At 36.8% G+C, this 16,604-nt stretch overlaps 5 protein-coding genes and 1 non-coding gene across 6 annotated transcripts in view; 2 read left to right on the top strand and 4 right to left on the bottom strand.

The window, feature by feature from the left end:
- LOC17895160 (DNA-3-methyladenine glycosylase 1) overlaps positions 1-1,587 on the top strand; it is a 2,306-nt gene extending 719 nt beyond the window's left edge. The window contains exons 2-5 of the mRNA XM_006303044.2: positions 480-483; positions 722-866; positions 951-1,092; positions 1,181-1,587. Coding sequence (XP_006303106.2) covers positions 480-483; positions 722-866; positions 951-1,092; positions 1,181-1,492 — 603 coding nt within the window. The 3' untranslated portion in view covers positions 1,493-1,587. The remainder of the gene's footprint in view (positions 1-479; positions 484-721; positions 867-950; positions 1,093-1,180) is intronic.
- A 164-nt stretch (positions 1,588-1,751) lies between these two features.
- Positions 1,752-3,526, bottom strand: LOC17896300 (protein BRASSINAZOLE-RESISTANT 1). The gene is made up of 2 exons (XM_006302467.2): positions 3,125-3,526; positions 1,752-2,755 (listed from the first exon to the last, which is right to left on the bottom strand). Exons 1-2 carry the CDS (start codon positions 3,389-3,391, stop codon positions 2,027-2,029), a joined length of 996 nt encoding a protein of 331 aa, XP_006302529.1. The 5' UTR covers positions 3,392-3,526; the 3' UTR covers positions 1,752-2,026.
- Positions 3,527-4,650: 1,124 nt separating this feature from the next.
- On the bottom strand, positions 4,651-4,722 carry TRNAD-GUC. Its single transcript has one exon. It is a non-coding gene; the product is annotated as a tRNA-Asp (tRNA).
- A 1,508-nt stretch (positions 4,723-6,230) lies between these two features.
- LOC17896139 lies at positions 6,231-8,660 on the top strand. The gene is made up of 6 exons (XM_006302617.2): positions 6,231-6,698; positions 7,533-7,662; positions 7,826-7,965; positions 8,050-8,112; positions 8,196-8,264; positions 8,343-8,660. The coding sequence occupies exons 1-6, from the start codon at positions 6,474-6,476 to the stop codon at positions 8,445-8,447; spliced, it is 732 nt and encodes a 243-aa protein (XP_006302679.1). The 5' UTR covers positions 6,231-6,473; the 3' UTR covers positions 8,448-8,660.
- Positions 8,661-8,713: 53 nt separating this feature from the next.
- On the bottom strand, positions 8,714-9,984 carry LOC17896414 (pathogenesis-related protein 5). Its single transcript, XM_006301118.2, has 2 exons — positions 9,790-9,984; positions 8,714-9,589 (listed from the first exon to the last, which is right to left on the bottom strand). Exons 1-2 carry the CDS (start codon positions 9,842-9,844, stop codon positions 8,901-8,903), a joined length of 744 nt encoding a protein of 247 aa, XP_006301180.1. The 5' UTR covers positions 9,845-9,984; the 3' UTR covers positions 8,714-8,900.
- Positions 9,985-11,337: 1,353 nt separating this feature from the next.
- On the bottom strand, positions 11,338-12,543 carry LOC17895061 (pathogenesis-related protein 5). The gene is made up of 2 exons (XM_023787898.1): positions 12,463-12,543; positions 11,338-12,213 (listed from the first exon to the last, which is right to left on the bottom strand). The coding sequence occupies exons 1-2, from the start codon at positions 12,509-12,511 to the stop codon at positions 11,540-11,542; spliced, it is 723 nt and encodes a 240-aa protein (XP_023643666.1). The 5' UTR covers positions 12,512-12,543; the 3' UTR covers positions 11,338-11,539.
- Positions 12,544-16,604: the final 4,061 nt, after the last annotated feature.

Genomic DNA, 16,604 nt, shown 5'->3' with positions numbered 1-16,604 from the left:
TACTCTACTCTCTCTCTCTCTCTCTCTCTCTCTCTCTCTCTCTCTCTCTCTCTCTCTCTCTCTCTCTCTCTCTCTCTCTGACAACTTTATTTATTTTTTTTCCCTCTTTGCCTCATTTAACTTTAATTTAAATTTACACATTTTTCTCCTTTTTTTTGTTATTGAGAAAAACAAAAACACTGTTTAAAACAAAAACAAAAAATTAGAATTTCGTGAATAACGAGGGGATGATGTTTTTTTTTTTGTTTTTCTTTCTTTTAAAATGTCTTTTTTTTTCTGTCAAGTATTGGAAATAAAATGTGCTTTTTGGTTTTAATGTTAGAAATGAAATGTTCTAACCCAATTTTGGGTAGAGAGGAGTTTGTTGTCCTTGTCGCGCATTTAATGAATCTGCAAAGAATTAAACGATACTTACCCAATTTCTTCTGTTTTGGCCCCCAAAAAACTAAAAATATCTCTATCGACTTTACAATTTGAAGCCATGTGAATGTCTTTTTATGGTTTACGATAACCATTTCTTTTTTTTATTATACGTCTGTGTTAAAAAGTTTATAAAGGGGTAACAATCAGTTTTCGTACATGTCACCAACACATTTATTGCACTTGGTCTTGTAGTAGTTGGACAAGTAAAGACAAAAAAAAAAAAGAATTGTTGGAGATTGATGGATATATAAGTTTTTCGGTTAATTAATACTTCATAATGATGGTGATTGATGAACAGACCCGATCTACGTGTTGTTCCACGACGAGGAATGGGGTGTTCCAGTTCGTGACGACGACAAGAAACTCTTCGAGCTCCTTGTCTTCTCGCAAGCATTGGCTGAGTTAAGCTGGCCTTCTATCCTACTCAAAAGAAATGACTTTAGGTAAATTAATATATATATATGCTTGAACTCTTTTGTGTTTTGGTTTGGTGTAATGTAGTAAAAGGTTTTGGTTTCGTCTTGCAGGAAGCTATTTGAAGAGTTTGATCCTTTAGCTATATCACAATTCACAGAGAAGAGGTTGATGTCTCTCAGAGTGAATGGGTGTCTAATTCTTTCCGAACAAAAGCTGCGAGCAATTGTTGAGAACGCAAAATCAGTTCTCAAGGTTTGTACTGTGTGTTTTCTGTAAGAAAATTGTGGATGTTCTGTCTTGAGGACTTGCTGACTCAGCTTTCCTTGTCAATTGAAAACAGGTCAAGCAAGAATTTGGATCATTTAGCAACTATTGTTGGAGATTTGTGAACCACGAGCCCTTAAGAAATGGCTATCGTTATGGTCGTCAAGTACCTGTTAAGTCCCCAAAGGCAGAGTACATAAGCAAAGATATGATGCAGAGAGGGTTTCGATGCGTTGGTCCTACTGTTATCTATTCCTTCTTGCAGGCCTCTGGCATTGTGAATGATCATCTCACAGCTTGTTTCAGATACCAAGAATGTAATGCTGAGGCTGAGAAAGAGCTGAGAGGCCTTGAGATGGACTCTGAACTGGATCTGCCTTCTCCATAACTTGTTTGATCAGTAACAGAGATGGGATTATTCTTGAGTGACCAGTGTTTGTATTCATTATGGAATGTAGCATTGTGTATTGTGTTTTTCCTCTAGCTAGCTGTGTCTAACTAGTTATTTGATGATATGGGTTAGTGTTTGACAGAAAGATTGATTGCAGAGAATAAAGAATTTAACAGTTTGTAAAAGCATAAGTTCTGCAAAGTTTGGATCTTGATGCTAAGAGCATAGGCTTGAGATACATGACAAGACACAAAACAGTAATAAGCCACTAAATTAATGTAAAATTTGTAAGGGAGCAGAATCATACATCTTAAGATATTTTATCTACAAATAATGCTTATGAAACCAAATTTATGAATTGAAGAAACCACTCTTAACACTCCAATGCTTCCATGGAGCAGCATATTTGGAAAGTAAGTGAGGAACGTATGAGATTCCATAGAGATCCAAAAACCTAGAAGATTCACTCAGGAGGATTGGTTTCTCATAATTCCATCCCACATGCTATTTGAGTTTGCATAGTTGTTCATGTCAACCACGAGCCTTGCCATTTCCAAGTGTAAGCTCAAGATCCTCCATACCCACATCATGTATCCTCTCTCCTTCCCACGGTTTAACTTGGCTATTATCAAATTTAAAGTCAGAGCTTTGACCAATCTCTTGGAAAGCAGCAGTATTTGGAGACATCTGCTGAGGCGCGGGTTTCACAAGGTTGAAAGTAGGAGAAGTTGGGACCATGGAGGCAGAGAAAGGCTGCTGTTGTGCAAACTTCTGAAAGCTTATCCAATGACCAGAATCAACAGTGGAAGAGTCAGACTCATCACATTCAGGTATAGTAGCGGGGGTATGAAACTGGCGATGAGTGGGACTAGCAGGTGCAGAAACAGCATAGAAAGGGTAGTTAAAAGAAGCCATGGCCATGGACTGCTTGGCAATAGATTCCCAGTTGGGGGGCAAGGGTTTAGGATTCTTGGAAGTAGGAGAAGAGACAGGTGGGGTAACAGGGCAACTGTTAGAGATTCTGAGGGAAGGAAGAGAGGAAGGAATGCCACCATTTCTGAGGAAGGGGAAGTAGGTAGATGAGATGTTATTGTTTGGTTCACCACGAGACGGACTCGGGAAAGATGAGGAAGACGGGCTGGCTTGGTAAGACGGGATTGGACTTTGAAAGGCCGATGAAAGAGGGCTGTGGTTCTGAGATGAGTAAGGCGTTACTCGAGATGAAGTACCAGCTATCTCACCAGCTAGAGGCTTGCATCCCTGATGCTCCAACCACAACAACAACAACAAATATAACCAATTAAACTCAATGCAAACATCTATGCATACTAATAATAATAGCCTCAAGAATGTTGACGATTTGGATCATCAGAAAGTCCTAATTGGGGGAGAGTTCTAAATATGATTCAAAAGCACACATCACTCTAAAATTAGTAAGATAAATTCTAATTACATTTTGAGAACAAGTTAGATCCATGTTTGAAAAATCTAGCTAAATGTTTTTTTTGGCAGGACAGAGAACACACAGATTCAAACCCGATTAAAAAAAATCGACGAATTCAGAAGGAAACATGTATTAACATAAAGAAAGAAGAGGTCAGATCTGAAAGAAAAGAAAAGAAATCTAACCTTACGATAAGTAGTACCGTCTTCTTCAACAACCCAACCAGCTTCAGTACAGAGAGCCTTAAGAACCTCATTATTATCACAATGTTTAGGCAGATTATAATCGCCTTGAGCTCTAAGACCAGTGTATATCTTGGCAGCAACAGCTCTTCTCCGTCTCTCTCTCCTCCTATTATTCTCCCTCTCTCTCCACGAAGGCTTCCTCCTCGCCGCAGCAGCAGCCGCCGCCGCCGCAGCTGCTGATGTCGACGTAGCACCATCGGACGTCATCGGAAAACCAACCACACCCTCGAAATCTCCGAGAGAGAGAGAGAGAGCTTTCTTTAGATGGGTGGGTGAAGGAGAATGTGTGAACACAGACTGAAGAAGAAGAAGAAGAAGAGGAGTGAGAAGTTAGTGCTCACGAGGAATACGCTTTTCCTTCGCTGGAATCGAAGAAGAAGAATCTCTCTTTCTTCCTTTTTTTTTTTCCTTTTTTCTTTCATGTAAAAAAAAAACAAAAAAAACTGGGTCGTGTGTTCAAGTACGGTTAGTTCACATTAAGAATCACTGTTCTTGTTCTAAGAATCGTCCACGTGTAGCATCGTAGTTTTTTAAGGGTGAGATTGAGTAAAGTGTATATAAGGATGTGTGGGAATAAGTGTAGAGGATAAGACCGTGTGGGTGTAGTAGCGTGTGTGTGTGTATAGTCGTCGTAGCAGTGTGTATGTACGTTAATAATTTATACAGAGAGAAGAGAAAGGAGGAGACAGTGTGGGACCGCTTTATTCAGTGTGGGTCCCTTCCTTGTGTGACCGGAAAACACACCATTTGATTGGTTTTTAATTCAGTTTTATAATATAAGATGGAAACGGATTATAACATAATAATGATGTCCTTAATACTATATTTTAAAAATTAAAATTCTTGGCATTACAACAAATCTCACTTTAAGACAACGAAATTTTGACCACTTTTGTCTTGATTAGTTGTATGTTAATAAAAAAAAACCCCATGCAGTTTACTTTCTTAACCCCCTCCCAACTTCTTCCTACTTTCTTAACTTGATTTGAAGCTCTAGTTTAGTATCTATTGGATTACTTCTAACAATGAATGTTTCAAAAGTAGTTTCACTGAATACTTGAGGAAATTTGAGTTTTGAGTTTTTGACTGGTACGTCGCACAGCCAGGGCTAGCACGGTGGCCTATAGTTATGAGATATATTATGATCTTCCAAACGAAAATGCAATTTCACTATACAACTTTACAACCTTAATCAAAAAACATATTCAAACTCTTGACTATTTTTTACCAAAATAATTAAATAAATAAACAGTGACTAATAACGAGGGTACAGCTCTGAGCTAGACTGCTAGTGTAGATGTAATTAATTCATTTATTTCTGTAATATCCTTTGATTATGACGTTTTCATCTTCCCAGACTAGTTCAGAGCTCCGTGTAATCAATATGTGTCTAGGATCAAAATAAAATAAAATTTAGTGGCTTGGATTCAATCAGAGGGTTCAATGACACAGGGAAAAAAAAGAAACGCCGCTGCCGGGGATCGAACCCGGGTCACCCGCGTGACAGGCGGGAATACTTACCACTATACTACAACGACCTTGTTGTTTAGGCAACAGAAATGTCCTTAATTATTTTGTTATTAATCATAAATCATCAGTTAAAATCTTAAAATCAGCTTAAGTTTCTAGCACTAGTGACAAATGACAATAGGTAGATTATGTGTTAGATCTATTTTGAATCATATTTTATATATATATATACTTTTGTAATAATCTATGAGATGTTAGAACTATATATGCGTTAGCCATTAAGTCATCAATATCTACTGAAATTGTAACGCCCAAAGATACAAAATAGTACTCTAGATATAATTGTATATAAAATTAAAAATTTTAAAAACCAGTAACCATGGAAAAATATGCACAAACTAATTGCCTTACAGAAAAAAAAAAAAGAAAAAAAAATGCATAAGCACCATTAACAGTTGTATGTATAATTAAGTGAAGGACGCGTTGCTAAAAATTAGGATAAACACTTAAGTGGATGACGTGATACATTTTAAGATTAGTTAGTGTGCATTGCATGAAACAGCAATTTGGCTTTTTAGGCCCAAAATAAAGACTTTTTTTTCTGAAATATGTTTTGCTTTTTGGATTACATCCATGTTAACTCTTTTTTTATTTAAACCGTGTAAAACTCGAAACTAGTACTACTATATTTCGTTGGTTTTGATACATTCAAACTTACTAACGTGTTATGTCGTAAGAATCACTCCATAGCCTCTCTCTTTTTTTATTTTCTAGTTTAGCTAAAATGTTATTCTTATATGGGACAAGTATACGATGAAGTATAATCAATTTAATAGAGAGAGAGACCGGTGGTGTGATTCAAATTCAAAAAATTCCAATTGTGAGAGAGGTCGGGGAGAGGAAGTGGGGGGTATGGTAGTAAAATCAGACGAATGAATTACATGGACCCAATTATGCCTGACTTTGATACTACTAGTATAATATTTTGAAAAAAACCAGTCAACCATTCAGATTCACGTCGATCGCGTGTGTTACATTATACAACAACAACAAAAAATAAAAATTAACAAGTGTGGCCCTCGTTATCACTTTTTTTTTTTGTTTGATAAGTATCCAATTAAAACCCTTTGTCAAAGCACCAATTACTCAGATTCCAATACAAACTTACTTCCCAAATTGTTTTCATTTACCCAAAGGATATTTACTCTATCCCCATCCCTCTGAATGTGTTTAATAAAGTTGGATGATATATATACAGGATGGACGTGTACTAGTCATATTTAACTAGGAAAATATATATCTTTTATGTCCGGATTATTTTTTTTTTCAATCCAAATTTTTTTTTTATATATACTTAATATTAGAGTGTAAAAGGTAAAAAAAAAAAGCTGTAAAAGCAAATAAATAAAAAATGTTTTTTTTTTCTGGGTACATATCCATGAAAAAAACCGCTCAATTTCCACAGTGCAAAATGGTGGCAGCAGAAAAAGACACGTGGTGATTAATCATTGGTTGAGATAGGAAGGCGGTCGCTATCGTCCCTTCCCTTCCCTCCTCTGTATCTCTCTCTCCTTCTCTCTCTTACTCATACTCTGCTTTTTCCCTCTTTCTTCTCTCACTCTTACTCTGTCTTTAGCCCCTCACTTCCTCTTCCAACACCGAAATCAACTAAACCCTAAATTTCTTCAGCTCAATTTCTCTCTTTTTTTCAATCTCTCACAAATGCACGAGCTTCTCTTTGTAAGATCGTGAAAAACTCGATCTTCTTTGCTGTTTTCTAATAATAAAGGGAGGGGGGGCAGAGAAGAAAGAAACACAAATGCTGGAAGCTGCGCAGAACAACAACTCAAGCATCCTCAATGGAGGAGGTGGATTCTCTCAGCTTCAGAGTTGCTTCGCCGATTGCAGTAGCGAAGAGGAATTGTCTGTCTTACCTCGTCATACCAAAGTTGTCGTTACCGGAAACAACCGTACCAAATCTGTCCTCGTCGGTCTTCAAGGCGTCGTTAAAAAAGCCGTCGGACTCGGTGGTTGGCACTGGCTGGTTAGCATCATTTGCCTTCGCTCTTTTTCTTCTTCTTACCTGGTTTTGTCTAAAAATTTCATCTTTGTATGCTTTTTATTAGCTGAAGAGACATGTACATCCAGAATCTAGCTCGAATCATTGATTAGCTTAATAATGCAACTAACCAATGATAGTTCGATGTTACCGAGTCGATTAACGCAACAAAAGAAAAGCAAAATGAAGATGGGATTGATTGTTCTTAAAAAAAAAATCGTAACTTTATTTCATAAATTGCATCATAACGATCTGCACTTTTTATATTTATTTTTAACTTTTCTTTTTCTCTTTTCTCAATCAGTTTTTCTTTGAAGAATCCTTCTTATCCCTTTTATTCTTCATCTTTGTGGGTTCAAGCTGGCTTTTAGATTTGTTTTACTTGTCACTAAATTGAGATATACTATACTTAAACTAATATATTTAGGGTTATTGTTCTTTCTTTTTCAGATGGGTCTTTTTCATCCACTGCCAGATTTTTCTTACCTTTGGTTTTGATGTGAACTCTTTTTAGAAGTTCTCCATTTCATTAGGCTGCCTAGTTTTACTATTATAAAATTTATACTCACTAATCTCTCTGATCTTTTTGTTTTCTTCTTTTGATCATTACTATCTTCACCTTTTCTCTAGTTTTATAATCAAATCAGTATCTTATACAATTTCCTCTTAACCCAACGCATCAATAATTTACTAATTTCGATATCAAGTTCCACCAGTTCTTGTCTCCCTGCATTCCCATTTCTCAAAAAGTCTCAAACTTTACTTGTTTACCAAGTGCAATTTTTAAAAAAATCTAGTCCTCTTGCTTTTGATTTTCAGGTTTTGACTAATGGAATTGAAGTGAAGTTGCAGAGGAATGCGCTTAGTGTCCTTGAACATCCTACAGGGAACGAAGTAGACAGTGATCTTGAAGTCGCGCATACTCAGTGGAACAATCCCTCTGATATGAGTAAGTTAGGCTCTCCTTGTCTCTGTCAATGAATGGTCCGAAACTCTTTAATAAATGTGGCATGCTTGGGAGCTTTTCTTTGTTTTGTTATCTAGTATTCTAATAAAGGTTTTGTCTTTTGAATTGGTTCTTAATTCTTATCATCCTCTGCTGTCTTTTGCAGCAACCGAGGACACTTTGAAGCCTCATAAGTCGAAGCAGAGAGGACACAGATCATCGCGGTTATCTCAAAAGGCAATCGGCAGGGCCTTTTCTTGTGACTCACACTCAAAAAACTCGAGCTTAACACATCGTGGGAACATGGTAGTTCATCGGACTTCTTCTACTGGTGGGATTTTCATTATAATGCTTTTTGGTTACTCATTTGGGAAAATGGTTTCTGTGCAGAAGGTTGATCTTTCGAAACTGGATATGCCTGCATTACTGAGATATTGGCGACATTATAACCTCGTAAGTTAAAAAAGAGCAATCCTATGTTAGAAGAGAGTTATTGTTTTTGACAACAGGTGAGTGATTGATCTCATTCTGTGAAGGTGGATGCTCTTCCTAATCCAACAAAGGAGCAACTGACTGACATTGTTCAGAGACACTTCATGGCTCAGGTAAGATATTGCCGTGATATGTTTATGAATTTGTCTTCTGATTTTTGGCAAGGCTTGAGACAGTTCTCTGGTGTACAGCAAATGGATGAGCTTCAGGTAATTGTGGGATTTGTTCAGGCAGCAACAGGAATGAAGAAGGCTAGCAGGTGGAAACCAAAAGAACCCAGAAACAATGATCTTTAACTGCATCAGCTATACATCTCCTTTAATAGGCTAACCAAAATCTGTCAGAATCTGCGCGGGTCACATGTTTTAACCTTTCCGCGGCTTATAAGTTTCAAGTATAGTAGCTTAGCTCTGTCTATTGGGTAAACACTAGTTGTCATTGCTCCCTCCATGTAAGTAAAGTCCATCAAGAACCAATGACCTGAATCAAAGAAATCTTCTAATATCTAATCCATCTTTGTTTATCTAAATGTCATATGTTATGATGTGTATAGCAGTCTAGGTAATGCAAAACATCAATACTTGGTTAAAAAATTCAAAAGATACAAATCAAAGCAACAACGCAAATGAGGTGAGTGTAAGAGCTGAATAATTATAATAAAAAAAATTCTAAAAAGTGGAAGAAGATGAATAATATATCCGTAAATAAATAATAGCAAAAGAAACGTGAGAAGCAACAGGAGCTCCGGTTTAAGAGCGGGTGGGGCAGAAAGAGATCAAGTAGTTAGATCGGGAGCAAGTGAAGGTGCTGGTGGCGTCGTCATAGGCGTAACTGTAAGCGCCAGGGCAAGCGCTTTTAAACATGGCCGAGTAATGCGTCGGAGAACAAGTTTGCGGCGTCGCGTGAGCACCGGTACAACAGAATTCCTCGGAATTAAACGCTGCGCAGGCGCTTTTGCACGCCGCGATAATTCCTGTATGCGGATCCATGATCCGAAGCTCGTTAGGGCAAACCGCATTGACATCGGCGACGCAGCCGGCATAATGACAATCACCGGAGCCTCCTTGTGGTTTAATCCCCATCTCGACATTGTAACCGTCGACTAGGCTCACGTCGTAGAAATCCTTGCCGCCATCGCCAACGAGTGTGAACTCAGCCAGGGTGACTGGAGGAACTCCGCCGCCGTTACATTTGAGAACGCCGCCGCAGTCTCCGGTGACGCAGTTACCGTGGCCTGAGGCATCGAAGTTGCAGCCGGTACGAGCCCAGAAGCGACCTGACCATCCCGCAGGAGCCGTGAGCTGTACGGAAGCGCCAGGGGTCAAGGGAAATCCGCCGTCGCCGAGGGTGTTGTCGTTACCGGAGAGAATTCCCGGCCAGACGGTGTAAGGACAACTGTTCTGTAAAGTGAACACAGTGGCGGAAACAGCAATGCCGCCTGCAATTTCAAAACACACAAACAAACAAAAGACTTGTTAAATCCAAAGAAGAAAAAACGAAATTTTTATTTATGAGAATCATGTTGTTGTCCAGGGCGATGAAACTATAAACAAGGTATTGAAATGACTCTCATTTAGAAGAAAAAAAAAAACAGAGGAGAGAGACAAAAAGAATAGAGAGTGAGTTTGGTCTTTTTACTTGCGATGAAGACAAAGAAGAAGAAGAGAATGTGAATACGTGAGTAATTCGCCATTTTTTTTTGTTTTTTTCGAGTTTGCTTTTTGTGATGTAAAATAAGTAATGTGCTGTGAATGATGGTTGATGAATGTCAGTTACTCACCACCTATCCTCTATTTATAAGTAAGTGCTTTGTAAAGTAGAAGAGGTAACCCCCATCGTGTTAAAATTATTATACACGTCTCTATAATTTTAATTTACAGTAAATAAATAGTATTGTTCAGATTGTTAGCCCATGTTCTTTGGTTCTGTGAATTTTTACTAACATTAATGATTGCTTCTTTGTGTTAACTGTATCTAGTTGACTGTAATGGTGAAAGTCTGAAAGAGCATGGCCTAATTAACTGCTCTTTCTTTTACAATTAAAAAAAATAAAATCAAAGAGCTGTGAAGATTCACAGACCACCGCACGTCCGGACCGCACGTGTACCATTGTCACACGTTCGTACGAGGTTCCCTTATTAAAAAAAATACACACACACACAACTATCCAGCGCAACAAGATACGTGGTCTTCCATGATTCCATCACTTAAATTTCTCTTTTGTTGCCCAAAAATAAAATAAAAATATAAAAAAAATTCTTTTGTTATTCTCTAGCTATAGTGGTATTTTTCAAAATTAATTTTGTAAAAAATTTTGGTACGGTAGCTTAATCATGATCTTTGATAAATCGCGAGATTAGACAATAAGTACGAATTCATCATTTGTTTTGAAACCGTAGACCAGTACTAAACCATGAACGGGCTCTTCAGAAATAGTATTAGAGGGAGACTTTGAAAAGTAATACTAGGTGGGAACTCTGACTTGAACGTAGAGAAACAAGTTAACAAATTGACTTAACTTTGTGTCGGAAAAAATAGTAAACGGCTTAATTAAATCTGACGTGACCTTTCCTTGTATACTTGCACATAACTTAAGGGCCCTTTCATTAATGGCTGGATGTTAACTATACCCAGGATTCTACTAATCTAGTCTCTTCTTAACTCATCGTCCACACGGTTTGTATATATATGCGGCCATGGCTTATCAAACATTTATCAATAGCTCTAACTTTTGTAAGGTTTCTTTTTAAGTGGCCAGGTTGATGAATTATATTGGCAATAAAAATGTATTTTGGGTTTTCTATAAGCCTTTCCCAAATGGTAAAGACAAATCAAAGTTGGTTTGAACATGAACTCACTTGCACCTACTCAGATTACGATCGATTAGATAACATGGAAATAAACAAAACAATGTGTGAGAAACACAGGAGACAAATGTTATATGCTCTACGAGCAAATGGTATTTCTATCTCTCTCGACCGAAAAGACAGTAAGCATCCTTTTGGGACACAAGTGGGTTCTATGTATGCTTTGTCGATCACCGACAAATTAAGTTTGGTTAAGATGGAAACTTCCTTTACGGACAGAACTAAACGTTAGAACACCTTTTGATTAACTAAATAAAAAATGTGAGTTTCAAGAGAAGAGCATCTATGTATATTAATAAGGGACTGTATAGGGATCAAATAAGTAAATATTAATCCTTTGTCTTATTTCTTTTTAGTAAGCAAATCAGTTGATAATGTAACAACTGAATAATTTAGTAAAAGCTTTAAAAAGGTGGAAGAAGATGATGATTCATAGTCATCATCTTTCCTTATTTATCTTTCCGTACATAACAAGCAATATTAATAGAAACGCGAGGGGGAGAAACCAGGCCCAAATCTTTTTATGGACAGAAAGCGACTTCGTAGTTAGCTCCGGTACATGTGAAGGTGCTGGTTTCATCGTCATAAGCGTAGCTATAGGCGTCAGGGCAAGCGTTCTTAAAAATCCTCGAGTAGTCTGTAGGAGGACAAGTTTTGGGAGTGTTGAAAGCTCCACGGCAACAATACTGATCAGTGTTAAACCGTGCACAGGCGCTCTTGCACGCCACGACATTGTTCTGAGGACCCATGACCTTAAGATCGTTAGGGCAATTCGCGTTGAGGTCAGCAACACAACCTGCGTACCTACAATCTCCGGATCCTCCTGAAGGCCTTATCCCTATCTTAACATTGTAACCGTCGACAAGGCTCACGTCGTAGAAGTCCTTGCCGCCATCGCCAACAAGGGTAAATTCAGCCAGACTGACTGGAGGAACTCCGCCTCCGCTACATCTTAGACCGCCACAGTCTCCAGTGACGCATCTACCGTTGCCGGCACCGTCAAAGCTGCAGCCGGTACGAGCCCAGAACCGGCCTGACCATCCTGCTGGAGCCGTGAGCTGTCGGGAAGCACCTGGAGTCAGTTGAAACCCGCCGTCACCGAGCTTGGGTCCTCTGCCGGCGAGAGTTCCGGCCCAGACGGTGGTAGGGCAATTGTTCTTAATGGTGAAGACAGTGGCCGAAACAGCAATGCCGCCTGCAGTTTTAAAACACAAAACCAAAACATCAAAACTACGAAACAGTTTTAGAGAATTTATGGTGAAAATATGTTGTGATCGAAGACGATGAACAAATAAAACAATTCATAAAAGAAAACTTAAGACACAGTATAAAAACTATATATTCTCCTTGAAAAGAAAACATGTGAAGAATGTAATAACGTAAGGAGAAAGATAACACATAAGTGAAATATAGAAGAAACAAGAGAATAGCTAGAGTGGGTTACTTGTGATGAACACGAGGAAGAGAATGTTAAAACTTGAGATATTGGCCATTTTCTTTATCGTATTGTGTTGTGTTTCTGTGCTGTGAATGATGAATGCTTATGGCACCCATCGTCTCTATTTATAGATGTGGGTTCGAGCCATCGAAGGGTAAGGATGTAATGTTATTAATTTTAATTAAATCAATTAGTTTCTTTTTGTTTTCTTTATAGATATTTTCTTTTGGTTCTCTGAATTTTCTCCTCTCTGAATTTTCTTTGCCTTAATTGTTATTCCATTAATTAATTTATTACAAGCTGGTGAAAAAAACATTGAGAAATCCTAACTTGGTTTTGACTCAGCCAGGGCCGATGCACACTATTTAAGCCCTAGGGTTCAGTGTGATCCGCGAGAATGAGACCCAAATAGATGTGTCTTAATTGTGATCTCCGAATATGAGATCATATCCATGCATATAGACATGTTTTGTTGTGATTTAAAAATCTTAGATCCAGATAGATGTGTGTTTATATATTGTGATCCATGCATGAGTACTATTACACCCGAATAGGTGATACACATATAAGACATTAAGATCCGATGAATAGATGCACATATAAGAGGGGGTTTGCAACTTGAACGTACCATGCATCAGTCGAATCTTAAAGTCTTAGATCATATCAGCCACGAGCCATCTGGAATTTGAACCCAAGAAAAGTGTGCTAGGCAAGGATATCATATGAGCACAGGAGACACGCAAAAGACATGGCTAAGACATCAATACATGACGACACACGGTAACTCATCTTGAGATCAAACCATTTTTTTTAACAAGTTCCGTTTAGAAAACAACAAGCCACGATTTTTCAGCACGTGAAAAACCATCTTTCATTAGACCACCAGCCATCACTTCCATCTTTCCTATCTTTTCTGAATTTTATATTCATTCTATTTTTCGCTAGTAGATTTTTTTTTTAGTTTTCTTTTATTTTTGTTAATTTTTCTGAATTCTATATTCATTCTATGTTTCACCAAAAAAACTTTTGCTGAGAGAGTTTTCTTTGAAACGGGTTTTAAAATATTAATTTCATAAGTTTAAAAGTGTTACTTTGGAGTTTTCTACACAGATTAACAATATTCTGCATAATCTTTTTTTGTGCACTAATTATTCTTTTAAAAATATTTTAACAATATTCTGCATAATATTTTATATTTTTAAAAATAGTATTAAACTAGAACTTAACTCGTTTAAAGAAAAACTATACAAAAAGGACATTTTTGATAAAAAATAAAATTCAAGTGATAATAAAACGATGAAAGCTAGGGATCACTATATAGTATAACGGGAGACCTTGAAGTTTACGAGTTGAGAAGACTGACTTAAGACTCAGACTTAGAAATAGGTTCACAAATCGAACCAACTTGTTTTGGTCCGAGGAAATAGTAAGTATTGGCTTTTGATTAAAATCTTGCCGTGACTCGAGGGAGCTGCATTGATTGAATTTTGAACCCTTTCATTAATTAGTGAGTGAGTCAACGTTGTTAGGCATAAAACCTGCCGTGTGGCTAAGATCAACGACGGCTTTTTCTTCCAGCACAAGATTATGTCTTTTTCCAAGAAATACATAAATTGGTTTTGTATTTTTCTCGGATATACTTACGATCTTCGGCGTCTGCGGAAAATATTCAGAAATCAGCTGAAAGAGACAAATTAAGAGCTAGTGATGGACTCTTCTTACTACTTAAGAAATACATCGAACATTGGTCCACACGGTTTCGAATTGATTTTATGCGGTTGTGGTAGCTAGTAGCTTGAATTAAACATTAATAGTTGTAAGATTTTATTTGGTTACTTGTCTCTTGAGTATGATATAAACATGTCTCTTATAGATATGTTACTTGGTTACTTTAACTCCATCCAATTTTGAATGTTGAGATTCTAATACACATCCTAGATCATATAATGGTTTTTTTTTTTTTTTTTGACATAATATAATGGTTTTTATCAGTCCATTTCTACTAATTAACCAAATTCCATTAGTATCGAGGGTAAAATCTATTTTCGACCATCTTAATCACTTGAGTTAACAAACTTGGCTCTAATACTGCGTAAAAATCTTTGAGCAAAGCTTATTACAGATTTTATGCTTATGATTGAATAATATACATATGCTAAGAGGCCTACATCGTGAAAAATCTAAAACCTGGTATACAACTAATTATTAATGGTCTTATTTACCTTTCATTACAAAAGGATATAAATACACAAGGAAATGTAAACTAGGGTGGTATTTCAAGATATTCTTGGTATATTTCCATATCGTAATAATAATGACAGTCAAATTGGATGTATCCATAGACATTGTTAGATTTGCGATTGTCAAGTCTTTCCACAAAGTTAAAATAAAGTTCAAAGTCGGCTCTGTCAAAAACTAATCTGATTTCACTTTTACCTACCTATTCAGATAAGGAGATAAATGAGTAGATGACATATGTATGAAGGAACAAAAAAATGTACAGAAAGCAGGAGATGCTATGCTCTCTACGAGAGAATCAAATGATACAACTTAGCTAGCAGATAAAGAGCGGCGAGCAACGGTCTTCTATCTATTTCTCTCTCTTATCACCTACAAAAAGAAGGTCAGAATCCTTATGGGGCAAATTGGATTGTATGCTTTTGTTGATCACCTGACAAAGTTCCTTTAAATAAAAACTTCCTTTACCGACTGAATCAGAAGTTTGAACACCTTTTTGACAATCAGGGTTAGTGTGACCTGTTGTTGTTTCTAACTAAACGATCGAACGCAAGAGTTCCAATATACCAAGTTTCCAGAGAGCAACAATATGGAATACACTTTTTTTTAACTTTAGAATCTCAAAGGACTAAACTAACGACGAAAGAGGCAGCCCAGAGATCTTTGTGCTTGTAAATTCTTGATATTTTTTTTTCTTATGCAAAGAAAGAATTTGTATTTACAACAGATTTAATTTCTTAACTTCTTTACTAGAATCTTCTTTAAAAAACACACAATAGATGGTTAAGCTAAAGTAGCAAAATGATAAATACGTGGAGCTTAGACCAGCATATACATTGAAATAGCTATGTCAATACAAAGTCGGATAATGAGATAAAAGAACAGTGCTGTAAAAAATGTTACCATATTGCAAAAGTTGCGATGCACTTCAGAAGTCAAAACAGAGAGGTCTTCTTCATTGGGGAATTTCCCTATACACCAAAATAACTGGACATATATAAGATATACATGCTGCCATATCATAATGTCGTCAAAACCATAAATGTTTGTAGAAAATGTGGCACTATATATACAGAAACATTTTCCTGAACCTGTATTTAAAGAGTTATGTGGAACTTCTAAGAAAACGTCACAACCCCTTGTTTATGGTAGAAGTACGTCTGATAATGCTAAGACTTACTTCAGCTGCATTAATCTTTAACTGCGTTCTCGTACATGTTTCTTCATTTCATATCAAGATAAGGCAGGTCTCAAAAAATATGAAAACAAAATAAGACAAAGAGCCGCATCCATGTTGTAATGGTTGCAAAACCAAACTTTTCATATATATGATATTTGCATTTTAGCAAAAAAAAAGAGCCGCATCCATGCATTACTAGTTAGCAAGGAAATTCCTGAAAAAAGATTCACTGGTTGAAACAAAAGAAGATGATGTGTTTTCAGGATAGAGATGGAGTGGGCCTCACTGGTTAAGTTAAGGTCCAACAGAAGAAAGGAATTGTTTAATGGGTCTAACTAAGGCCCAACCATAGAAGTAATCGTTTAATGGCTTTGCATTGTGATAAATTAAGTATGTTTTGCGCGCGCACACCAAAAAAAAAAAAAAAGAAGAAGACAGTTTTATCATTTAGTTTAGTGTGGAAGCGTAAAATTCGTATATTCGTGAATAGACTCAGAAGTAGTAATGTAGTATAGTATTGACTAATCTTGAAAGAGACATTGAAAATAAGAGGTGAGAAGACTGATTTTTATCTTCTTTGTTTTTAATTTGTTCACAAGTGAGAAGACTCATGACTTAAACATATAAAATCCAGTTCATCATAAATGGCTCAATTAAAAGTTGACGTACGTGTTTGAATTTGTGTATGCATACTGCATATATATAAATATATAACTAAGGGCCCTTTCAT

This window comes from Capsella rubella, unplaced genomic scaffold, assembly GCF_000375325.1.
Source record: "Capsella rubella cultivar Monte Gargano unplaced genomic scaffold, Caprub1_0 scaffold_2, whole genome shotgun sequence".
Taxonomy (NCBI): domain Eukaryota; kingdom Viridiplantae; phylum Streptophyta; class Magnoliopsida; order Brassicales; family Brassicaceae; genus Capsella; species Capsella rubella.
Note: the sequence above shows the minus strand (reverse complement) of the source record. Positions and strands in the feature narration are given on the sequence as shown.